Below are 26,301 nucleotides of genomic sequence, written 5' to 3' on the forward strand. Positions count from 1 at the left end.
CCATCATTGTTTTCGTCTCAGTTTTATTGCTATTTTCACAGCTTTTCCCAGACTGGGGTAAAAAATATGCTTGGTTCAGGTGGGAGTTAAGGGGTTAAATCAAATGTTTGCAAGCCTTCAGAATAATATTTTTGAGCCTCGTCTGTCTGCTTGTACAAACCCCGCTCTTCTTGGAGGCTCTTATTTATTCCTCTCCAGGTCTTAAAAGGTCTCGCACTCTTAGGAAATCAGACCCGCCGCCTTTTATCCTCTCCTTGTTCCTCTCTCCAGTGAATACTTCTCTGCTCTTGCCCTCTGACTCCTGCAGGACGGCGGGGTGAAGGTGGACGAGCTGCAGTGTCTCCTCGACCACCTGCTGACGGCGCACCAGGTTTGTCAGAGCTCACGCCGCCTCCGTGTTCGACAGCCCGCCATTCTCTCCGCCGGAGATTGGGGCCACCGCGGCGATAACCCTGGCTCCTTTTTAATCTCCAAAGCCGACAAACCAGAATAGGTCTCTCTCTTTTATTGAGTTACACTTCGAGGTTGTCCATGACCTCCAGCGGTCTATTGTGAAGAGCTCAGACTATTTATGTAATAGCTTTTGCCTCAACATTGTGCTTTTACTGCGTGCAGTCTGGCCAGCCAACTCAAAGGGAGTTTATGAAATCTTTTTTTTTTCCTGCAGGTGGATAATTTGCTGGACGTGCTGCAGTTGCTGGTCGCCCTCGTGTCCGAGCACCCGGACTCTGTGGTCCCTGCGTTGGACCAGAGACACGGGATCAGGTCGGTCTCTGTTTCTGAGAGGAACGCGCCCGAGTCACTCCATGAATATGTTTCTATTGAGCCGCACCAACTAAATTTAACCTCTTAACCCCCACCTGAACCAAGCACATGTTCTCCAGTTTGGCTTTACCCAAATCTGAAAGCTTCATGAAAAGGCTAGCGACAAAAATGAGACAAAAACGTGAAAAAAGTGATGGAAATACTGTATGACACAAATGTAACAAAAATACAAACAAAAAAATACAAAAATGTGACAAAAATTTTTACAAAAAGTGACAAAAAATGTACAAGATGTGACAAAAAAATTACAATAATGTGACAAAAATATGACAAAACAATTTACAAAAATGTAACCAAAAAAAACAAAAAGTGTGACAATTTTTTTTAAATGTGACAAAAAAATACAAAAATATGACAAAAATATGACAAAACAATTTACAAAAGTGTGACAAAAAATAAAAATAAAAAATTTGACAAAAAAATACAAAAATGTGACGAAAATATGACAAAAAAATTACAAAAATGTGACAAAAAAAATTAAAGTGTGACAAAAAATAATAAAAAAAATGTGACAAAAAATACAAAAATGTGACAAAAATATGACAAAAAAATTACAAAAATTGACAAAAAATTACAAAAATATGACAAAAAAAATTACAAAAATGTGACACAGATGTGATGAAAATGTGACAAAAATGTGACAAAAAATTTACCAAAATGTGAAGGACAATGTGATGTAAAAAGTGATTAAAAAAAGTGACTGAATGAGTTTTGTAGGTCTTGGCTTTCAAGTGAGGTGTTTCTCTGACCTATACACCGTAACCTCCAGTCAAGAAGTTTTTAGATTTGGGTAAAGCCAATCTGGAGAAAATGTGCTTGGTTCCGGTCGGGGGGTAAGCGGTTAAAAAGAAAAAAGAGACTGTACCTACAGGCCGCACTTGTCTACAAGCCACAGGTGTCCACGTGGTAACATTGTAGAAAGGTGGTTACAGCTGGAAAACATCAGCAACATGTTTGGTTAAAGGGACCATACCGAGTTTAAAAATATTAAAATTTTGTATGTTCCTCCCCCTACATGTTCCAACAATGTCCTAATGTGTAGAATGAGCTCAGACCTGTTCACCACAACTGCCTCTAAAATTCTGCACTGTCACTCAAAAAGCTGTTAATTCGGGTCTGAAGTGCCGTCATGCACGAGCTTAATATAGGAGGTGCAGTTACACGTACGACCTGAGGTGGCAGTAGTGAGTATAAAATGACAAACTTGCATCTAGCCCCTTTAAAGAAAAAAGTGTACTTACCACCAGAAAAGTAATCTTCCTCGTGCGCACTGTCATCATATGCATTTCTTCATGAGTTCTCCATGATGAGGGCATGTGCTTGATGCGGGAAATGATCGTCCTCAGCGTTTACTTCCACCTGTCTGTCTTACTCTTGCACTTCCTGCTAGAGCGCCCCTAGTAAAAATCATTGTGTAGGCCGCAGGGTTCAAAGTAAAAGGGGCAGAAAATTCCTCCGAAAATTCCAGAAACTTTCAATGGCAACGTTAGTTTAGAAATCATATTTTTGCATTGCTTTTAGCTACCCATTAACTCATTGACTGCCAATGACGCCTATAGAGGTCAATTAGGTTTTTCAACTGGAACAGCTGCAGCAAAGCCTTGAGCATGTCTGGTGTGAAAAATCTTAGTTGTGCTGCCTAATGCTGCCACCTAGTGACTCAATAAAAGAACTACAAGTTGTTGAGTCACTAAGTGGCAGCATTGCTTTTTCCTTTTCTCAGCTTTTTGGTCAGACAACAGCATTTTGGGTGATTTCACCTATTTTCTACGGACGATTACTAAAGAATGGAAAGATGTGCAAAGAAAGTTTTTAGATGAAAGAAGAGCGTCTAATCTTTCTTTTGGTGGGTTTCGTGTTGACATAGACCTAGACCTAAAATTTCTGTGGGTCTTGAAAAAAACAGTCAAAATCCTGATTAACCTCTGGCAATGGGGAGCTCTCTGATTGGCAGTCAATGAGTTAATTATGTGTTTGAAGTATAATACAAGATTTGTGTGAGGTCACACCATAGACATATTATTGATAGACCATCATTCCTCACTCCTCCCCGTTTGACAAAAAAACTAAGTTCGGGGGGGAAATCATGGCGAATTTACTGACTCCTCCTCCTTGGCTCTGACGAAGCATGATCCTAAAAAGGGCATAAGGGCGGGATCTTCACTGTAGACTCCGCCCTTGTGTGACGTGTAGCTCACGCAGCTCCAATGCTAACAGTCTGGCCCTCATTAAGTACGAGATTTCTAAAATTCTTCTTACAAAAACCAGCCTGGTTTCTTAAATTTTGACTAACCCAGTGGAGGAATATCTGGCTGTAGAAAGTTTAAGAAATTTAGGGACCAGGCTCTAAAGTTGTTTTTAACATGTCTAAAGTCCAGTGCATTCCAAAGGGTAACGAGCGGCTATGTGGAGGTATTACAGCAAGTCCGTAGTGTCGTCGACACCATCCTCGACGTATGAGCCCACATTACGTTCTGCTTTCTGACATTCTCTTTGTGGTGGGACAAACGGCAATGTTTATTTAATGATTTTGTTTGATCACATTGTCATTGATTAAAGTCATTGAATCAAATCCTTTCAGTACGATTTGTCTAAACAGAACAGACCTAAATTACAGACTTTTAAAACAATAATATACATAATATTGTAGTACTGCACATGCTTGGATGCAACATGGACACAATCATGGAATCATTTCCAAAAGCCCCTGTTTGTATCGGCCACAACCTTTAACACTTTACCGCTGTGATAGATATTCAGTGTATAAGTATTATATCTGTCTGTAAAGAAGCAACCTTCCATCCATTTTCTTCCGCTTTATCCGGGGCCGGGTCGCGGGGGCAGCAGTCTCAGCAGAGATGCCCAAACTTCCCGATCCACACACACCTCCTCCAGCTGTTCTGACCCCGAGGCGACACCAGGCCAGCTCGGAGACATAGTCCCACCAGCGTGTCCTGGGTCTTCCATGAGGCCTTGTCCCACTAGGAAATGCCTGGAACACCTCCCGCGGGAAGCGACCTTCAGTTCTGTTAATTCCCTTATTCCTTATCCCGATACACAGTTCATGATACGATACGAGATAGTGTCCATAATACAAGAAGTATTCAGAATTTTAAGAATAAAAGGTGCATAAAATGGATGATTTTATGATGCTGAATAAGCTCAGTGTGCAGTTTAAGCCTGTTATTTCAGTAGTTAGAGTGTATGTTGTGATACAGCCTGAATAAAGACTATGCTTAGACAAACATATTTGCGTATCACGATTCATGATACGATACGTGTATTGTCAACGATATATTGAGCAGAGTTAAAGCATGTGAGAAAAGCAATGACCATCAGCTCTGTCAATATGAGGGATTATATATAATGTAATGGTTGACCAGGCTCAGGGATTTATCCAGATCCAGCTCAAATGTGTTTTCACTCGGAGGGAAACGGGCTGTGAGTGGAGTTTTTCTCTCGGCACTGACTCCAGTCTGTTCTCTCTGTGTGTTTCAGGGTAATCTACAAGCTCCTGGCGTCCGACAGCGAGAGCGTTCAAGTCCAATCCCTCAAAGTCCTCGGCTACTTCCTCAAGCGCTTAGGCCACGAGTGAGTGAGCCTGCAGAGCCCGTAATTACAGTGGGATTAAAGGTGCTAAGTGGGAGGGAAAGTGGCTCCGACTGGCTGGAATTGTTTATTGATTTGCCAACTACACTCATTTTACATAAACTGAAACTCCGAGATGTTTATGCTTTTGTAAACTTTTTCTAATGCAAACCAAACACAACTCCAGTTCAGTTTGTGAGTGGGAAGTTTGTCTTGGTGCAGCCACACTTTGGGAATCACTTTGACTTTTATTAGAGTAATATTGTGTCTGAGGGCTTTGTTGATTTGCAGGAGGAAGGCGGAGCTGATGCACACGCACAGCCTGTTCACTCTGCTGGGGGAGAAGCTCCGGACCCACAGCAGCTCCGTCAGCGTCGCCGTCTACAACGCGCTGTACGAGGTGCGACACACACAGATACAGAAGTCCTACGTTATCCTTCACTCAGGCTTTACACCTGCTGTAGACTCCTCAGACACGGTGGTTTTTACAGCAACTGGAGATGAATGTGTCAAACAGGCCAATCAGCTGGAAGAGAGTGTGACCATGGACAGGTTTGGTGACTTTTAGGCAACAAAAAAGCCACAGTAACACGACAAATAAAGTCCCAAAGATTCCACATAAACCTGCCGGAAAAGCGACAACAACACACAAAAAAACAACAACTAAATAGTAACAAAAATGCCCCCAAAACGCGACAGAACCGTGACATAAGAGTGGCGGTAACACAGCTAAAAGGTTTAGATCTGTTTTGTAGGTCTTAGCTTTCAAATGAGGCACTACGCTGGCTGTAAGCTCTCATGTGAAGAAGCCGCCGAACTGGAGAAAAGGTGGGGGTTAAAAGGTGAAGTTAATCGATAATAAAACACATTCAGCAGCAGATATGGTTCAATAGTAAACATTTTTTTGCGCTTTGGATCCAGTATTTTCCTGAATTTTGAAACATTCTTCTGTTTGATGGAATCACTGCAAATCTTACAAAATTAAATGTGGTATTTTTTTTTAAGTAGTATTAAATAGTTAAATAGCATTGAGGCATTAACATCAACCGGGCGAGATATTTATTGGTATTTTACACTTTGGGCTTTTGGCTGATATACTGCAGATAAAAGGCCGATATCTCCAGAGACTTTCCATTTTTAGTTTTGGAAAGAGCTCAGTCAGAGCTTTGAAATCAACCTTCCCACCACTTCCGCAGCCTCAGGAGCTGAGAAACATCGCTGTGAAAATCAGAAAAAAGTTTCTACACCTCGGATCATATTTTATACATCTTATGTTGCAGACTTTGGCTCATCATTTCTGAACAGTAAAACAGTGGTTTGGGTTCTCCACCTTTCTCGTCTTGTGGACCCCTTGACCCTGCAGTGGTCATTAGTGCAGTGGTTCCCAACTTTTTTCCTTGAAACCCCCCTTAAGCGTGCTGTAGTCGGGCCGCGCCCCCCGGTCCAATACTGTGGCCCCCACAAATGAATCAAAACATGAAAATAATTGCTAATCCGTATTTATTTGGAGTGTTTAACCTCCCGCCTGAACCGAGAGCATTTTCTCTAGTTTAGCTTTACCCAAATTCTGTAGGCCAGTGTAACACCTCATTTGAAGACCTACAAAACTCATCTAAATTGATCTTTTTCCTCACGTCATCAGATTTTTTTTCTATCTTTTTTTTATTGTAATTTTTTTGTCACTTTTTTTTGTCATTTTTTGTCACATTTTGTCACATTTTTGTCACATTTTTTGTCATTTTTTAAATCATTTTTTTGTCATTTCTTGGTCACATTTTTGTCTTTTTTTAATCCATTTTTTGTCACATTTTTGTCAAAGTTTTCTCACTTTTTTGCCACATCTTCATCATTGTTTTCGTCTCAGTTCTGTTGCTCTTTTCACACCTTTTCCCAGAAGCTTTTGGACTGGGGTAAAGCCAAACTGGAGAATATGTGCTCGGTTCAGGTGGGAGTTAAGGGGTTAACTTTAATGCATCTGTAGTCCTTAATCAGTCATATTTGATGATTTTACTCATTTATTTTGCTCAAATAATATCATTTATGACCTGACCCTCTGACCAGACAAAGCTCTGGGCCCCCCCGCAATCCCAGGCGCCCCCCAGGTTGGGAACCACTGCATTAGTGTGCCCCCTACCTTAAAGGAATAGGCCAGCGTTTTTACATACTGAGATATGTTCTTACCTTAGCTTTGACGAGTTCTTTAGGACCTGTCTGATCTTCCCCCGTGCCTTCAGTCACGTAAACACAGCGCAGACGGCGTTAGCATTTAGCCTCTCCCTCTCTCCTCTATAGCTCCAAAACAGGTCAAGATAGAAGCTACCAAGCTCTTCCACGTTTTCCCTATTTAAATATGGTTACGTGAAGTGTTCCACTACAAAGTATAATTACACATTCTAAGCGGATAAAAGGGGGGACTATATTGTAAGGCGTAATAATACCAGGAGTAATTTGGCATCCGCACAGTAAAGTGAAGATTACTGCGCGGATTTCGAACTGGGTGAAGATCAGACAGGTCCTAAAGAACTCGTCAAAGCTCAGGTAAGAACATATCTCAGTATGTAAAAACGGTGGCCTATTCCTTTAAGGGTGTTGTTGTTGTTTAGAAAGCAATCACATTAAAAGCATTCTTTGTAAGTAAAAAGACAATGTTGTGTTCAGAATAAATTTCCTGCTAAATATAGCTCTTCCTTTCTAAAATAAAGTTCAGTTTCACATCTGAAGTAGTTCCCAGTGCCCCTGGTTGGGAAACACTGCTGTAAGAGATAGAGACTTTCTGTTTCAAGTTTTGGAATCTGTTGATTTTTGTCTTTCACATCATGAGCTCTCTCTGAAGTACCTTCTAAATACGAATGTCCTGAATAAATCAGCCCTATGCCTTTAATCAAGCGCCCCCTGCTGTCACAGATCAGCACTGACACATTTCACAGCTTAAGAAGCATCAACCCAAGACAATTTTTAACCCCTTAACTCCCACCTGAACCGAGCACATTTTCTCCAGTTTGGCTTTACCCCAGTCCAAAAGCTTCTGGAAAAAAGCTGTGAAAATAGCAACAAAACTGAGACGAAAACGTGACGAAAAATTGATGAAAAAGTGGCAAAAATGTCACAAAAATGCCACAAGAAATTGACAAAAAATTGACAAAAAAATGACAAAAAATATGACAAAAAAAAGACAAAAAATTGATTAAAAAATGACCAAAAAATGACAAAAATGTGACAAAATGTGATAAAAATGGACGAAAAAAATGACAAAAATGTGACAACAAATGGACGAAAAAATGAGAAAAAAGTTACAAAAATGAGTTGAATACCCAACAAAAAAATGATGGAAAAAAAAATCTGATGACGTGAGGAAAAAGATCCTCTCGGTTCAGGCGGGACTTAAGAGGTTAAGATTGAAAGGTCGACCTCTCATTAACATAACATAAAGCATTTACTTTGACTTGCTACAAACCAACGCTCCAGCTCCAGATGAGGATTTAACATTGTGACATGGTTTGAAACTACATTTTACATGATCCAGGCCTTTTCGATTCCCAGCTTGTGCCAACCCTGGGGCAAAGTCTGGACACTCTCCTGATCAATAACTTCTTCTTCCTCCAGATCATGACGGAGCAGCTTCAGCCCCAGGAGATGCACAGACCCCACCCGGACCCCGACTCGTCCGTCAAAATCCACAATCCAAGTGAGTCCGGTTCATGCAGTCAGGGGGGACATCCTCTATCCAGGTGTGTGTGATAATGTTGTTTTGTCCCGGTCAGTGATCCTGAAGGTGGTGGCCTCGCTGCTGACGAGTGACCCGTGTGCGGAGCAGATGGAGGTGCGGAGACTTTTCCTCTCGGACATGATCAAACTGTTCAGCAGCAGTCGAGAAAACCGACGGTGAGGACGTGAGAGCTACGTTTATGTTAAAGGAGGATGTTTACACTGCCTGACTAAAATGTAACTGAGGTCCGGTTTAGGTTCAACAACACTATGAGCCCAAAGCATGAGGTCAACAGACAGCCTGAATATCCTCAATGACCAGTGGATTTATTCTTCTCTCATGGCTCTGGCATATTCCAAAATGACAATGTCAGGATTCATCAGGCTCGCATTTCCTATTACAAAAATGTGCAAATATAGATAGATCCGGGCCTGATACAAGACCTTGGTGAAAAGCAGTTTGGATGTGACTGGAGCAGGTTAAACATGATGTGAGATGTAACGACTTCACTGGAGGAAACTTCTGTCTTCATAACGAGGGGTGTTTTTGTGTTGAGGCAAACAGTTAACACAATCAAAATGAAAACTAGTGCAACGTTTTGAACGAGCCTGTGAGTAGTTTACATTAGGGCTGCACAATATATCGCGAAATATATCGTATCGCGATATTAGCTGATGCAATATCAGTATCGCGAGAAGCCACAATATATCGCAACATCACCATAGCCTTCATCTGACTGAGATCGACCCATTTTTTTTTTGCAAACTCAAACTCATGCATTGAGTCATGTGTAAAAGTTCAGTTTTAGTTTAACAATTACTAGCTTTGTTAAATTCTACCCTTGTTTTGGTCCTGATTGGGTGTTTTTTTAAGTCTTCTTTTGACACAATTTGCTGAAAAAAATGTAACATATCGTGTTTGGTGAAATATTGCAAGAATATCGTTATCGCGATATTGCACGGCCGCATCGCATATCGCAAGTCACTTCAATATCGTGCAGCCCTAGTTTACATTTTATTAACATGTTATGTTCTAATTATTTAACACTAGCCTCTAGATCAGGGGTGTCCAAACTACGGCCCACTTTTAATCTTTTAATTGGCCCGCGGCAAATTCTAAAAATATAATTCTAAAAAAAAGTGGGTTTTTTTTCTTCTTTTTTTTACTTTAACCTCTTAACTCCCGCCTGAACCGAGAGGATCTTTTTCCTCACGTCGTCAGATTTTTTTTCCATCATTTTTTTGTTGGGTATTCAACTCATTTTTGTAACTTTTTTGTCATTTTTTGGTAATTTTTTGTCACATTTTTGTCATTTTTCCGTCCATTTTTTATCAAATTTTTGACATTATTTTGTCAATTTCTTGTGACATTTTTGCCACTTTTTGCATCAATTTTTCGTCACTTTTTTGCCAATGTTTTCTCACTTTTTTGTCACATTTCCATCATTGCTTTCGTCTCAGTTTTGTTGCTATTTTCACAGCTTTTTTCCAGAAGCTTTTGGACTGGGGTAAAGCCAAACTGGAGAAAATGTGCTTTGTTCACGTGGGAGTTAAGGGGTTAAAGGGACTATACAGAGTTTAAAAATTTAAAAAATAATGTATTTTCCTCCCCCTACATGTTCCAGCCATGTCCTAATGTGTAGAATGAGCTCAGACCTGTTCACCACAACTGCCTCTAAAATCCTGCACTGTCACTCAGAAAGGTGTTAATTCGGGTCTGAAGTGCCGTCATGCACGAGCTTAATATAGAAGGTGCAGTTACACGAATGACCTGAGATGGCAGTAGTGAGTATAAAATCGCAAACTTGCGTAGATACACACGGCATCTCGTCATAGAAGGGGGCGTGGCTTCGCTGAGGGGGATAATAGAATCTTTATAGAAACACAATTTTTCCCTCTTTTTTGCCATTTTCTGGTGGAATATCAACTTATTTATCACATACAAATAAAGTCAAGTGTAAATATTTTCTCACAGCAGATTATGCAGTAGAAGTGAAAAAAAGGCCGTTGTAGCAAGCGCTAGCTAACGGTTAGCATTAGCCCGATGCTAACATGTAGCATCAAGTTAGCATTCTCCGTTATTCATGTATTTCTGGGCTGTTGAACCACTTTGCTCCTCCCCATGTCTTTGTTTCTTTGTTTAGTAGAAACTATGTTCATATTTCTGCGTTTGTTACAGTAGTTTTTGAATAATTAGAGAAGATTTTCATTTTTTCAAAATTGTTTTCCCCCTTAACTGTTTTCAAAAATGACCATATATGGGCGATTCCAGAGATGCCGTCTGTATCTATCTAGCCCCTTTAAGCATGTTCAATTAAAAAGCATCAGGGTTTCCCACTAATACATTAGTTTGTACTAAAAGAAGCTGTACCCTGTGTATATTAACCAGAAATTATTCTTTTCATAGCAGTACAATAGCCAAAAATGTTTAATATTTATTGCTTAAAATGCACCAGAATGCGCTCTCTCCGACCACACACCCCTTGAAATCTGAAGGAAGCACTGAGCATAGTTAACATTTTATTTTATTTGCTAAATTGAATACAATAGAGGTGAGGTTGTATATCTGACCTCGACTGAGTGTGGCCCAGCTGTTTGTATAATTTTCTGTATGTGGCCCTCAGTGAAAAAAGTTCGGACACCCCTGCTTTAGAAAGATAAAAAAAAAAAAAGATTAAAGCAACCACTGGCGTTTCAATGTTTGTAACATCATCCATCAGTAACTCGTTTTCCTTTCCTTCAAATCCAGAGCTACAGCTTCATTTGACATTTTTTTCAGGGTAAAGGATCCGGGAAATATTGAGGAGGATCCGGCAAAGATTTGCTCTGATATAATGCTGTTTAATGAGAGTGTTCCGGCAAATGTTTTGGCCTGTTTGTTCCCCGAATCCAGTTCCATATATTATTTTAAGGCCCTAATTGTCTGCGTACAAACAATAAAAGAGGGAGCACGACAATTGTAATGTTGGTTGTGTTGTCCATAATCATTCCTAACTTTCCTAAAGCTTGTCCAACATCCCAGTTCTTTGCAGGGATGAGTTCATGAGCACATTTCACAGCTTTCAGGGAGCTTTCGTGTCTCTGTAATGTAAACACTGATGACACTGATGTAAAAATAGCTCCTCGGTGTGCGTCGACAGCGCTGATGTCACCTGTCTTGTTGAATAATCCACATTCCCCCCGGTCCTGCAGGTGCCTGCTCCAGTGCTCCGTGTGGCAGGACTGGATGTTCTCCCTGGGCTTCATCAACCCGAGGAACGCCGAGGAGCAGGAGATGACGGAGATGGTCCACAGCGTCTTCAGGATCCTGCTGTGTCACGCCGTCAGACACGAGTGGGGCGGCTGGAGGGTCTGGGTGGACACGCTGTCCATCGCCCACTCCAAGGTGAGACAGAGCAGGGTCACATGGACGCAGTCACCTTCAGTCCTTCAGTTTTTAAAGCTGCATATTCCAGAGACCGGCCGATGCTCTCGCTTCGTGGGCTGAAAGTCCGGACAAGCCCCAGTTTTAGGGAACGCAATGATCCAGTCTTAGGGCCATTCCAAACAGTCCAGTTAAAATAAACAACAGCGATGGGGACGGCACACATATCAGCAATAAATCATACTGACTAGATTACACCGAAGTTCAGCCATTCAAGGATAAAGACAAAAGTTTTGGTAACGCTTTATACTAAGGTGTGCTTGTTTAAGGGGGGGTATTATGCAAAATTGACTTTTTCAAGCTTTACATCATGTTATTATGTCATTCCCTCATTAAAAACATGCCTGAAGTGTTGCCTTGGCACATTCACGTATTTGTGAGTAATCTGTAAAAACTCTGATGGCGGCCATTTTAGGGATAGGTTTGCCTGAGTCCTCCTAGGAACGCCCCCACCTCCTGGAGACGCCTCCGAGCTTTCGTCACCAGCCGAGTAACCAACCACTGCTCCTCAGCAGAACCCCCTCCCCACTGATGCCACAGACAGCGTGTGGAGGGGGCGTGTCGGAAAGGCTCAGAGGTTCTTAAAGAGACAGAGGCCTATTTCAAGACATTCACTACAGCCATTTTGAGAGAGACATTTATACAAGGCAGTTATTCTAATTTACTGCATTTACAGACCAACAGAAGGTTTGTCATCATTGTAGTGTGATATAGACTGGTGCTGTGTGACTGAAAAAAGCATAGTGGGGAGGGGGTTCTGCTGAGGAGCAGTGGTTGGTTACTCGGCTGGTGACGAAAGCTCGGAGGCGTCTCCAGGAGGTGGGGGCGTTCCTAGGAGGACTCAGGCAAACCTATCCCTAAAATGAGAGTTTTTACAGATGACTCAAAAATACGAGAATGTGCCAAGGCAACACTTCAGGCATGTTTTTAATGAGGGAATGACATAATACCATATAGCACCCCCCCTTTAATGTCACCTACTCTACAAAAATATCTGTAGAATGAAATGAATTGAGTTTAGATGTAACAGTGTAATAACAGTGTAATAACCAGAACCTGAGTTTCTCTGCTCCGCCCCTGCAGCTGCAGCAAACTTCAGCTCAGACTTTCCTCTTTCCTCTCTCACTTTCCTCTCTCACAGGCCCCAGAGAACATGATGTAAACGTTATGCCAAGACATTTGAACTAGTGAAAGCTTTACATTGGTATGAGCAGGCCGTGCGTGAAGTCTCCTCAACCGGCACAGAGATTACTGTGTGCGTTCTGTCATCGGTCGCATTGGCCACATTTCTATAACTTTTCTTTCTCATCGTTCTCATTGAATGTGGGCCGTTCATAATACACATACTGTACGATGCCGTTCAGTCACGTTGGCCTCGATGTGTTCCTCCTCAGAGACTTGGTGCACAGGGGTATCGGCGCACAGGGAGCGGCAGCACTGGGCCCTGGGGACGTGCAAGCCCCGTAAACCCAGGCTTCTGATTGGCTGGAGGTGTTGCTGTAATGTTTTACCTGGAGGAGCAAACGCAGAGAGATCTCCACTTTCAGCAACAGAGGGCAAACAATCTGATTAGATGACAATACAACATTATAAAACATAGAGAAAAGCTTTTTTAATAATAATAATAATAATACATCAGTTTAAGTTTAAGTTTAATGGTTTTGTAAAGCCCAATATCACAACTGAAGTCGCCTCACAGGGCTGCACCAAACATAAAGGCAATAAAACAGAGCAATAAATATGACAATTTAAAGTTCAGGTGAATCCAGGCAAATATAATGTCCAATAGGAGGTAGCGACGAGCGGTGCGGGCGTCCCCCGTCCTTAGACTCTCCAGCACGGCAAGGAAAAACTCAAAAACCCGGCAGGAGAAAAGAGAAATCTTGGGGAGAACCACAGAAGGAGAGATCCACTCCCATGGACGGACAGGCTATAGAGACCCAGGGCCGAAGGATCCCTCAGTAGACCGTCCAGTCCTCAGATTCCATCAAATAAAACATATTTTTTGGACACTCAAAGATGCTTTACATGGGGGATAAAACAAAAAAGGGGGTTTAGGAAAAAGCTAGTTTGAACAGGTGGGTTTTGATACTGATTTGAAGGTTGGTAGTGAGTCTGAGGGCCCGATCTTGTGCATCAAAACGGAGACGACAGCGTGACATTTTGCCTCACTTTGTGATCTTGCCACTCCAGACTTAGCGCATTTAAGTGGGTGGAGACACACATTTTCCTCCAACCAGATCGACTCCGCGTCCAGGAGAGTGGTTGTGTGGTTTTGTGGGGTGAACATGTGCTTTTGTTTTGCTTCACGTTCATGCCAAGCGCGGCCGATCCGCGCCACAGCGGACGCTGTAGCTCTTTTTCTCTCGAGACGTGAACATCGTTTTGCTCACGATGGGGTAAATAAAGTTTTTAGTTTGACCTGTGAGAGCCTAAGGCTTAAGAAAGAACGCAAGACAGCGCAATGTAAACGACTTCTTCACCTGGTCTTAACCTCTTACCACCCGCCTGAACCAAATGCATTCTGTCCGCTTTGGCCATTATATAAGTCTGTGTAACACCTCATTTGAAAGCTAAGACCCACAAAACTGATCTTATTCCTCACGTTGTTGCTGTGTTGTGTCACCTTTTTTATGTTTTTTTTTTTTTTTAAAGTTTTGTCACATTTTTGTTTAATTTTTGTCACATTTTGTTGAATTTTTGTCACATTTTTGTTGAATTTTTGTCACTTTTTGGTTGAATTTTTGTCACTTTTTGGTTGAATTTTTGTCACATTTTTGTTGAATTTTTGTCACTTTTTTGTAGATTTTTTGTCACATTTTTGTTGAATTTTTGTCACTTTTTGGTTGAATTTTTGTCACATTTTTGTTGAATTTTTGTCACATTTTTGTTGAATTTTTGTCACATTTTTGTTGAATTTTTGTCACTTTTTTGTAGATTTTTTGTCACATTTTTGTTGAATTTTTGTCACTTTTTGGTTGAATTTTTGTCACATCTTTGTCTAATTTTTGTCACTTTTTTGTTGCGTTTACATCCTTGTAAACGCAGCATATTCCTTAGGTCCTTCTCTCTCACAGTATCTCTTTTTGTCTTGAAACAGGTGGCCTACGAAGCACATAAGGAGCAGCTGGCCAAAATGTACGAAGATTATCGGGAAGAAGACGGCATCAAAAGGGGAACGACGGGACCGGGCCTCTCTCTTCAAACGCCAAACTTCAACGGCGCCACAGAGAAGTCGCTTATGGACCAGAAACGAGAAAACCACCATATAAACAACGGGAAACCGCGGCTGAAGTCCATCCAGGAAGTGCTGGGCAGGCGGACGTTTGAATTGCAGGAGCTTTTGTTGGACTTAAAAGCCAAAAAGGTCGACAAAGCTGACATTCGGATGGACAATTTGGATTTGCCCCTGAGAAACGGAGTTCAAATTGACGCTTTGTTCGAAAACATTTATTTGGGAAAGCTAAACACAAAAGCCGGCGGCGTTTTGCTCTCAAATGGGATAGAGGAACAAAATGTGCCTCCGCTCATCACTTTAGACGACGGCAAAGGCAAAGACGAGCCGGTGCACAGCTTCGTATTTAACAGCGTCGACGCCAAAATTCTGACTCCCTCTAAGGCCGTGTCCAAAAGCGGGCCCTCGTTTCATCATTACGAAACGCTTTTGGGCGCAATTCCAGCCCGGGCTCCTTGGGGATCCTCGGCGAGTTCTCTGGAGGAGGATGAGTTTGACCTACAGCCGACACTGGTGGATGTTGGGGGTAATGAGAACATGGCTGGGTCTCGGAGTGCCCCGGGCCTGGGGGAGAGGGGGGAGAAGGGGGAGAGGGGGGAGAAGGGGGAGGGCGCTGAAGAAGCACAGAAGAGAGAGGAGGAAGAGGAGGAGGAGGAGGAGAGGAGGAGCGTCCAGGCGACAGCAGCCACACAGGTGAGTAGATTGTCCACGATGGGCTTCTGTATAAAGATCTTAAAGCCGCACGGGATTAGAATGACCGTGAAGTGAAAGTTTATATACCTGCGATGATTTAGGTAATTTGGAAAACTCTCCAGGCCCTAAGGTGAGTTTTGAAAAACCTGTGTAATGAAGTCTAAATAACTGCCTTTTTAACTGTGTATTAATGTGCACATTAAACCCTTAACCCCCACCTGAACCGAGCACATTTTCTCCAGTTTAGTTTCACCCCAGTCCAAAAGCTTCTGGAAAAAAGGTGTGAAAATAGCAACAAAACTGAGACGAAAACAATGATGGAAATGTGACAAAAAAGTGAGAAAAAATTTACTAAAAAATGACAAAAATGGACAAAAATTTGACAAAAAAGGGAGAAAAATTTGACGAAAATGGACGAAAAAGTGATAAAAAATTGACAAAAAAAAGCGAATAAATTGGACGAAAAAGTGACAAAAAAGTCATGAAAATTTGACAAAAGTGAGATGACTGCCCAACAAAAAAGTGCTGGAAAAAAATCTGATGATGTGAGGAAAAAGATCAATTTAGTTTTGTATGTCTTTCAAAAGTTACACTGGCCAACAGGATTTGGGTTAAGCTGAACTGGAGAAAAAGCTCTCGGTTCAGGCGGGAGTTAAGAGGTTTAGCTTCCAAGTCTAGTCCAGTTGAAATTTTCAGTATGTTGACCACTGATTTCTGGCCCTCATTGCCGAACAAACTTCAAAATGAGGCCCTCAATGAAAAAAGTTTGAACACCCCTGTTTTAGACTTTAACATTCACGAGGACGAGGTGCGCTCTGTAATCTTCAGCTTCATACCTGGTGCAGTACGTGGGTAAAAAGGGGGCAGGACAGACATCCATGGCCAAAGGGAGTGTGGGGAGTGTTAATGTTAACCCCTTAACTCCCACCTGAACCGAGCACATTTTCTCCAGTTTGGCTTTACCCCAGTCCAAAAGCTTCTGGAAAAAAGGCTGTGAAAATAGCAACAAAACTGAGATGAAAACAATGATGGAAATGTGACAAAAAAGCAAGAAAACATTGACAAAAAAGTGACGAAAAATTGATGAAAAAGTGGCAAAAATGTCACAAAAAATTGACAAAAAATGTATGAAAAAATGACAAAATGTGAAAAAAAGACAAAAATTTGATTAAAAATGTGACAAAAAAATGACAAAAATGTGATAATAAACTGACAAAAAAATGACAAAAAAACAACAAAAAAGTAATAAAAAAATGTACAAAAAATGACAAATGTGACAAAATGTGACCAAAAAAAAGATAAAAATGTGACAAAATGTGACAAAAAAAATGACAAAAATGTGATAAAAAATTGACAAAAAATGACAAAAAAATTACACAAAATTGACAAAAAAATGACAAAAATGACAAAAAAGTAATTAAAAAATGTACAGAAAAATGACAAAAATTTGATAAAAATTTGACAAAAAATGACAAAAAAATGACAAAAAAATGACAAAAATGAGTTGAATACCCAACAAAAAAATGATGGAAAAACAATCTGATGATGTGAGGAAAAAGATCCTCTCGGTTCAGGCGGGAGTTAAGAGGTTAAACTCACAGTGGAATAAACTTTGTAGTTGTGAGAGTTTAAAAAGGCCACGCCATGTTTATGTAAAGACGAGGAGAGAGACGTCGCACTGACAGTCGTAGATGCGGTCCACTATTTCCAGAAAAAGTGATTTCTATGATTTGACTTGACCCGCAGCTCGGCCTGTCGCCAGAGAGGTTCACCCCGACTCTGGAGCAGCGGCGCGAGTTCAGCCCGGGCCCCCAAACCGCCATGTTCCGCATCCCAGAATTCCAATGGGCGCCGCTGCACCAGAGGCTGCTGACGGACCTGCTGTGCGCCCTGGAGAGTGACGTCTGCGCCTGGAGGAGGTAAAGAGAGAACATGTTTGTAGAGCTCTGATCTGCAGGGTTCCCCAAAGAAACAAACCTGTTCCACCTCAACATCTGCAGCAAACATTCATACTGGGATTTTTCCATCATATCTGTATCTAGGACTGTTGTATTGGATTTCATTTACAATATAGTCCTTCAAAATGTACCTCATGTATGGAATCTGTGGTCATTTCACTAACTACAGGGTATTCTGGCTCTTAAAGAGGGGGTATTATGCTTTTTTCAATCACATAGCACCAGTCTATATCACAAAAATCATGTTTTTAATGAGGGAATGACATAATAACATGATGTAAAGCTTGAACAAGTCGATTTTGCATAATTACCCCCCCTTTAATAAAACACTCATACCACATTATTTATTTATCTATTCACCTACGCATGTATTTTTCTTTGGTTTTGATTACTGTGCTGAGCTCTAAACTTTGTGGAACTCAGATGCTCGAATAAAAAAGACCTTGTAGTGACCCAGCGGCTGTATGAGTGGTCAGCGTGGTGCCTTTATGCAGCCGCTAGGTCACTACAAGGTCAAATACACACAAATATCAACTTTTTAACTCCCGCCTGAACCGAGAGGATCTTTTTCGTCACGTCGTCAGATTTTTTTTCCATCATTTTTTTGTTGGGTATTCAACTCATTTTTGTAACTTTTTTCTCATTTTCGTCAAATTTTAGTCATTTTTTGTCACATTTTTGTCACATTTTTATCACATTTTTTTTGGGTCACATTTTTGTCATTTTTTCGTACATTTTTTAATTACTTTTTTGTCATTTTTTTGGTCAATTTTTTGTCACATTTTTGTCAAATTTTTATCACGTTTTTGTCACATTTTTGTATTTTTTTTGTCACATTTTGTCACATTTTTTGTCAAATTTTTATCACATTTTTGTCATTTTTTTGGTCACATTTTGTCACATTTTTGTCATTTTTTCGTACATTTTTTAATTACGTTTTTGTCATTTTTTTGGTCAATTTTTTGTCACATTTTTGTCAAATTTTTATCACATTTTTGTCATTTTTTTTGGTCAAATTTTTGTCACATTTTTGTATTTTTTGTCACATTTTGTCACATTTTTGTATTTTTTTGTCACTTTTTTGAATTTTTTTTGTCTTTTTTGTCATCAATTTTTGTCAATTTCTTGTGACATTTTTGCCACTTTTTCATCAATTTTTCATCACTTTTTTGTCACATTTCCATCATTGTTTTCGTCTCAGTTTTGTTGCTATTTCACAGCTTTTTTCCAGAACCTTTTGGACTGGGGTAAAGCCAAACTGGAGAAAATGTGCTCGGTTCAGGTGGGAATTAAGGGCCTAAAAAAGTTGCATAGTGCACCTTTAAGTTTCTCAGCCAAAATTATATTACAATTTGAATATTTTTGTTCTACATTATATAATAATCAGGGGTGAGAATGGGGCAGAATATTGTATAAAAGTTGACTGATTCTGTTGTGATTTTTCCCCCCCATTTTGGAGCCATGTTTTAGCTGCAGAGGGAAGTCGCTTTATCAAATCAAACACAATGCAAGAATGTGGATCCATATTCTGGTCGTAATGTGACTTTTCTCTGCAGCCAGTCGTCCAAGTCGCTGCTGGAGTTTGTGAGCGGCGGAGAGCACGTGGTGTTTGTCCATAACGCGGTGCACGTGTTGTCTCAGCTGGTGGACCACCTCATCATGTGCTGCGGAGGGATCCTGCCGCTGCTGTCCGCCGCCACCGCACCGGCCGTAAGTCTGTGCACGGAGCAACAGCGCCATCTGCCGGACGCACACCCCTACTACAGCACTCATGTCTATTATTGACTCCCACTGCGGATGTGAACGTGTTTAACTTCTTGTTTTGCGGGATTGTTCCTAGATTGACACAATAGGCTTTGATTGTAAATCTTTAATCTCAAGCATGTCTCGCTCTAAAGCTAAATAAGATATCAGAAGAACAAGTTATTCAAACAAATAGAAAGGAAAAGTGCCAGTAACCCCTTAACTCCCACCTGAACCGAGCACATTTTCTCCAGTTTGGCTTTACCCCAGTCCAAAAGCTTGTGGAAAAAAGCTGTGAAAATAGCAACAAAACTGAGACGAAAACAATGATGGAAATGTGACAAAAAAGTGAGAAAACATTGACAAAAATTTGATTAAAATGGATGAAAAAATGACAAATAAATGGACAAAAATGTGACAAAATAATTACCAAAATGTGACAAAAAAATGGACAAAAATGTGACAAAATAATTACCAAAATGTGACAAAAAAATGACAAAAAATGTATTCAAATTGATGAAAAAATGACAAAAAATTTACAAAAATGTGACAAAAAATTGACGAAAAAATGTGACAAAAAATGACAAAAAATTGATGAAAAAATGACAAAAATGTCACAAAAAAATGACAAAAAATGACAAAAATGAGTTGAATACCCAACAAAAAAATGGAATAAAAAATCTGATGACGTGAGGAAAAAGATCCTCTCGGTTCAGGCGGGAGTTAAGAGGTTAATGAGCCCCTTTAGTTTTTTTGGTTTCTTGACACTAGGTAGAAACAAACAAAGCTGTTCGAATACCTTACGCGTTTCGATGGACAAGGAACTTCCGTCTTCGTCAGAGGCGTCTCCCGATGTGCATGATGCGTCTCTTCATGCACGTCGGGAGACGCCTCTGACAAAGACGGAAGTTCCTTGTCCATCGAAACGCGTAAGGTATTCGAACAGCTTTGTTTGTTTCTACCTAGTGTCTTTCAAAAAGAAACCAAAAAACTAAAGTTTATTACTCAAGAAGACATAATGAATGTAATAAAAGAATGAATGAGCCCCTTGTCTCCCTGGTCTGCAGACAGAGCTGGAGACGCAGGAGTCCCCTCAGGGCATGTCCCCGGAGGCGTCCCTGTCCCTGCTGTCCCGCGTCATGGCGCTGGTGGACACGCTGGTCCTGTCCAGCTCTCTGAACTTCAGCCAGATGGAGGCGGAGAAGAACATGGCGCCGGGAGGGCTGCTGCGGCAGTGCCTCCGGCTGGGTGAGGACTGGGACTGTTTGTTTCACTAAGTACATTTTCAGATATTTTTGTTGAAGGAAAGAACTCCTGACAAAAGGGACTTCTCAATAAATTTATCCCGGTGTGTTCTTGGACTTCATGATGCTTCTGCTCCACAATAGTCTCTAACAGACCTCTGAGACCATCACAGAGCAGCTGACATTAGATTACACACAGACTCTATGGAGTCATTGGGTCAACATGTGATCATTCAGAAATCAGGAAACTTTTCACGATTGTGTGTCACTTAGTGTGTGTCTATCACATAAAACTGAACCGAGAGGATCTTTTTCCTCACGTCATCAGATTTTTTTCCCATCATTTTTTTGTTGGGTATTCAACAACTTTTTGTAACTTTTTTGTCATTTTTTGTCATTTTTTGTCACATTTTTGTCAATTTTTTATCACATTTTTGTCACATTTTTTGTAATTTTGTGTAATTTTTCGTCCATTTTTTATCACATTTTTGTCACATTTTTTGTAATTTTTTGTAATTTTTTCGTCATTTTTTGTCAATTTTTTGTCATTTTTTGGTCAAAGTTTTATCACATTTTTGTCTTTTTTTTCCGTTTTTTGTCACATTTAAAAAAAAAATGGACATTTTTTATCAATTTTTTGCCATTTCTTTGTCACATTTTTGTGATTTTTTGTCACATTTTTTTGTCACATTTTTGTCATTTTTTCGTCAATTTTTTATCACATTTTTGTCACATTTTTTGTAATTTTTTTGTCAAAATTTTATCACATTTTTGTCATATTTTAGTAATTTTTTGTCACATTTTGTCAATGTTTTCTCACTTTTTTGTCATTTGTCATTTCCATCATTGTTTTCGTCTCTGTTCTGTCGCTATTTTCACAGCTTTTTTCCAGAAGCTTTTGGACTGGGGCAAAGCCAAACTTGTGCTCGGTTCAGGTGGAAGTTAAGGGGTTAAATATATTTATGGTCCATATCATGGCAAAATGTTGAAAAGTTCAAGGGGGCGGATACTTTTACAACCCACTGTGATGACATGGAAGGTCACAGATCGGTGGTCAGTCCATTTAAACATTCAACTGGGTGTATTTAAGAGGTTTAGTTCCCCACATTTTTATTCAGGCTTGGAACCATTACTTTTTGAGGTTTTAATTGTGTGCAGTAATTAGCATCTTCTCTGGCGATGTGAGCCAATAAAACAAGAAGCCACAAAAAATGCCCCCCCAGGCTGCACTTTGGGCTCCCTGCACTAGAGTGTTCATGTTTGTGAGAAAGTCAGTAGTTTAATCATGTGTTTAAATATGGTCTTGGCTGTAGTTCCCCCGTCCCCTTCAGAGCTGCTCTGCTTTTCAAAAGCAGCCTCTGACTGGCTAACTGTGAAGCAGAGCTTCAAAGTAGGGCGTGATGTTGTAACATCCACCAGCTGAATGCTGATTGGGGGGAAAAGCTTTGGCCCCTTCCGAAAGGAGCAGATTGGTAAAAGCTCTTACGCCAAACCGGATGTGCGTCAGCGTCCGCCATGATAAGATGCTTCCAAATTGTGCTGTCATTTAGGAAGGAGTTAGGAAAAGGAGCCTCGATGCTAACTATCATAGCCACTTTAGCATAGGGACCTCTGATGCTAACTATCATAGCCACTGTAGCATAGGGACCTCTGATGCTAACTATCATAGCCACTGTAGCATAGGGACCTCTGATGCTAACTATCATAGCCACTTTAGCATAGGGACCTCTGATGCTAACTATCATAGCCACTTTAGCATAGGGACCTCTGGTGCTAACTATCATAGCCACTGTAGCATAGGGACCTCTGATGCTAACTATCATAGCCACTTTAGCATAGGGACCTCTGGTGCTAACTATCATAGCCACTGTAGCATAGGGACCTCTGATGCTAACTATCATAGCCACTGTAGCATAGGGACCTCTGATGCTAACTATCATAGCCACTTTAGCATAGGGACCTCTGATGCTAACGATCATAGCCACTTTAGCATAGGGGCCTCTGGTGCTAACTATCATAGCCACTTTAGCATAGGGGCCTCTGGTGCTAACTATCATAGCCACTGTAGCATAGGGACCTCTGATGCTAACTATCATAGCCACTTTAGCATAGGGACCTCTGATGCTAATTATCATAGCCACTTTAGCATAGGGACCTCTGATGCTAACTATCATAGCCACTTTAGCATAGGGACCTCTGGTGCTAACTATCATAGCCACTTTAGCATAGGGACCTCTGGTGCTAACTATCATAGCCACTTTAGCATAGGGACCTCTGGTGCTAACTATCATAGCCACTTTAGCATAGGGACCTCTGATGCTAATTATCATAGCCACTTTAGCATAGGGACCTCTGATGCTAACTATCATAGCCACTTTAGCATAGGGACCTCTGATGCTAACTATCATAGCCACTTTAGCATAGGGACCTCTGATGCTAACTATCATAGCCACTTTAGCATAGGGACCTCTGGTGCTAACTATCATAGCCACTTTAGCATAGGGACCTCTGTTGCTAACTAACCAGTGATTAGGAGCTATGTGCCGTCCCATAAGCCACTGCGCTAATCCCCCCACCCCACTCGCCCCCACCCTCGAGTGTTTCATGCGCAACCACTGTTGATTGACAGGAGCACATTTAATAATAAAAATTATAATAATAAAAAAAAGATTCTGCACAAGCCAAACTTTATAAAAGTGATAAATCCATGTTGTCGTCCCCACAGCTCAGTCACATGTCAGTGTTAAAGAGGAAACTCAGGAAACGGATTAAATGCTTTTGTTTTCATTTAGTAGAAACTTAAGCCACATGGATCATTTGCATAACTTAGCTTTATGAAACAGCTGTTGAAATAAAATAACACTAAAGGGAAATGTTTGGATCATTTGGATTTTTTTTCTCCTTAAATGTTTTTGTTTGGACACTATGTTGTTGTTGGACACTGTACACTAGGGGGCGACATGCACTTTTGTTTGGCCTGCACTCCACCAATAACTTTATAGAAGAAGAAAAACAGCTGTTGATGATGTCACTTCCCTTTCCCCTGTTTAAGGACGGACGGATTGTGCAAAATGCATAGAGCAACAGTCGACCCATGAAAGGTTAAGGAGTTAGTTGCTAGTGTTAGAGCTTAGAGGCTGTGATTTGATGGTTTCAGACGCAGCCTACGTTTGGCTAACTGTGAGTCAGAGCTTCAAAGCAGGTGATGTTGTAACATCCAACAGCTGAATGCTGATTGGGGGAAAAGCTTTGACTGACAGCTCCTCCTCCTCCTGCTCGGTGTATGTGAGAGTAGCATTAGCTTTAGCATTTGCATCAGCTGCTGAAGATGAAAACTGAAGCTGTGGAGGCCAACATGGCAGGGATGGACTCTGTTGTTTACTTATTTACTTTACATACTTCCAAAAATCTGATCAGAGTAATGATATCAGCGTCTGTGATTCCGGTAATGCAATAATGTGAGTTTTTTGTGTTTGCAGTCTGCTGTGTGGCGGTGAGGAAGTGTCTGGACTGCAGCCCCAGCAGCTCTCAGGACTCTCCTCAGACCTCCACCAAGGTCTGACCCGCAATCACATCCACAGCCCAGTGTTAATTTTGACAACATATTTTATTTTAGTTTTAGTCTTAGTCTTTTGACTAAAATGTAGTTTAATTTTAGTCGAGATTTAGTCACAAAAAACTTTTCAATTTTAGTCTAGTTTTAGTCGACAAAAATTGCATGTTATTTTAGTCAAGACTAATTTAGTCGACTTTGCATATATAATATTCATTATAATCATATTTAATCAAGGTCCTCGACTTCATGGAGCTTCTCCCACATGAATAAAGCTCAGAGCTGATCCTTTGGCAGTGAATTTAAATGATATGAGGCTCTTTCAGAAGTTTGGATGATTTTAGTCTTTCCTTTTCCTTTTTATTTATTTTTTTATTTAGACTAAAATATCTGGACATTTTAGTCATAGTTTAGTCACATGATTCTTTGACCGGAAATTGAACTCGTTAGTTGTGGCCAAATGAATTTCTAATCTCCTAAAGCATTTCTGTCATCCCCATTATTTACGAGTTTCTAAACATGTTTTACAACTTTCGACCAAACAAATCCGATGTTAGTTTTATTATTTCTCCAGTGAAATACAAGTAAATTGAGTGAGCATAAATGAAAACACGAGAGCAGTTTCTTTCATTCATTCTTCTTCAGTCTTCCACAGAGGCACCGCCCGCTCTCGCCTCTCCTCTCCGGGACCCAGAGCGCCTCCTGCAGGACGAGGACATGCAGCGCCTCAGAGCTGTGGTCTTCAGGGACGTGGTACGTGCGCTGCAGACTCCCCGCGGGCGTGTGATCTGGTGTTAGCCGTGACTTCCCCTTCTGCGCAGGAGGACGGGAAACAAGCCCAGTTCCTGGCTCTGGCCGTGGTCTACTTCGTCTCTGTGCTCATGGTCTCCAAGTACCGGGACATCCTGGAGCCGCGCGGCGTGACGGACAGGAGCGAGAGCCAATCAGGGCGCGGTGGACAGGAAGTGGAGGCTCACACTAACACAGGTGGATTCCACTGTTGGTTTGTGCTTCTGTGTTGACATATTTATTGTGTTTTTTGAAGTTTGTGCAAGTCTGAGTCAGTTCAACGTCACGTGGTATCTCCCTGTTAAATAATTTATGGATAATCTTCAATACCTTCTACAATTTTGTTTACAATTACTGTAGTGGCACCAAATTTACACTCGCTACCAATTATCATACTAGCAACTTACTACAACCCTTATTTTTCAGGTCTGAGCCTTTATTTTGAAATCCATGTCAAAATATATCAATTTATGGACGTTACTCTTCAATAGCTTCTACAGTTATTAATGTGTTAGCACAAAAGTGGCACCAGTTATGTAAGGATTAAACAACGAGGAGTAACACCACTCCACTGCGCGTCGTGGTGTTCTTGACTCTGCGTCGTGCATTATAACGTCTAATGCGGCTCCTCTTTGTTTAATCCGCTTATACCAGGGTCCCACAAACGTAACATTTATAATAAATGTTTTTTTTCATTTACTAAACTCACTAAATGTGCCAGACTACGGGACTATTTTGTGTGGGTTATTAGCCGGTCACTGAAGGCTGGTCTCAGAGCGAGTCATTCTCCGCAGCTATTACGAGGATCTCAGTCAGGCTCAACGACACAACATCAGCACAGAATCACAACACAACAGGACTAACCCGGAAACACTTTTCCCTGGAAGTAAACACCGATATGCGGCACTCGTGGGCAGGAGTTATTTCACTTTTACGCTGTTTAACCTGAAGCTAAAGCTAGCTAGCTCAACCAGCTCAACTGTTTATGGAAACAGCTGCGGTGGAGTCGCTCACACCTGGGCCCCAACTGAAACTTTTATGTTTGACTTTACTAATCCAGACAAATATGCTTCAATGCAGGATCATTTTATGTTCGCCTGAAAATGATGAATAGCCTTAACCGTTTTCAATAGAAATGTAAAGCTCATATGTTATTAACAGTAGCTAACCTAGCTGCTCACTCTCCTCTACAAACATTTATCAAACGTTTTGTTTTGGCCAAAAACGTTGAAATTGACACAAAATGCATCTCATACGTTCCTGTCAGTCACTAAGTCACTGTGTCATGCGTTGCTATGGCGACGCCACAGCGGACTGATATCCCAGTGATTTAACTACCGGACTACGTGTGCGGTTATACCAAAATAATGCACCAGCCAATCAGAATCCAGTATTCACCCAGACCCTGGTATAATAATTATTATACCAGCAACTTACTACAACCTTTACTTTTAAGGTCTAGACCTTTATTTTGAAATGTATATCAACAAATATGTTTATATAAATTTCAAATATGACAATTTATGGACGTTGATGTCAAAATA

The 26,301-nt window shown here is 40.9% G+C and overlaps 1 protein-coding gene across 1 annotated transcript in view; it reads left to right on the forward strand.

Annotated features, from left to right (window-relative positions):
* The window catches only part of LOC306966731 (neurobeachin-like), a 684,825-nt gene that overhangs the window by 285,640 nt on the left and 372,884 nt on the right, over positions 1–26,301 (forward strand). Inside the window, exons 15-28 of the mRNA XM_079561544.1 lie at positions 308–370; positions 668–765; positions 4,324–4,416; positions 4,705–4,813; positions 8,017–8,098; positions 8,175–8,295; positions 11,311–11,503; positions 14,643–15,470; positions 17,217–17,389; positions 18,985–19,138; positions 20,239–20,419; positions 23,895–23,971; positions 24,614–24,721; positions 24,790–24,955. Of these exons, the coding sequence (XP_079417670.1) occupies positions 308–370; positions 668–765; positions 4,324–4,416; positions 4,705–4,813; positions 8,017–8,098; positions 8,175–8,295; positions 11,311–11,503; positions 14,643–15,470; positions 17,217–17,389; positions 18,985–19,138; positions 20,239–20,419; positions 23,895–23,971; positions 24,614–24,721; positions 24,790–24,955 (2,446 nt within the window). The remainder of the gene's footprint in view (positions 1–307; positions 371–667; positions 766–4,323; positions 4,417–4,704; positions 4,814–8,016; positions 8,099–8,174; positions 8,296–11,310; positions 11,504–14,642; positions 15,471–17,216; positions 17,390–18,984; positions 19,139–20,238; positions 20,420–23,894; positions 23,972–24,613; positions 24,722–24,789; positions 24,956–26,301) is intronic.

This window comes from Gobius niger, assembly GCF_951799975.1.
Source record: "Gobius niger genome assembly, chromosome: 1".
In the NCBI taxonomy this organism is placed as follows: Eukaryota; Metazoa; Chordata; class Actinopteri; order Gobiiformes; family Gobiidae; genus Gobius; species Gobius niger.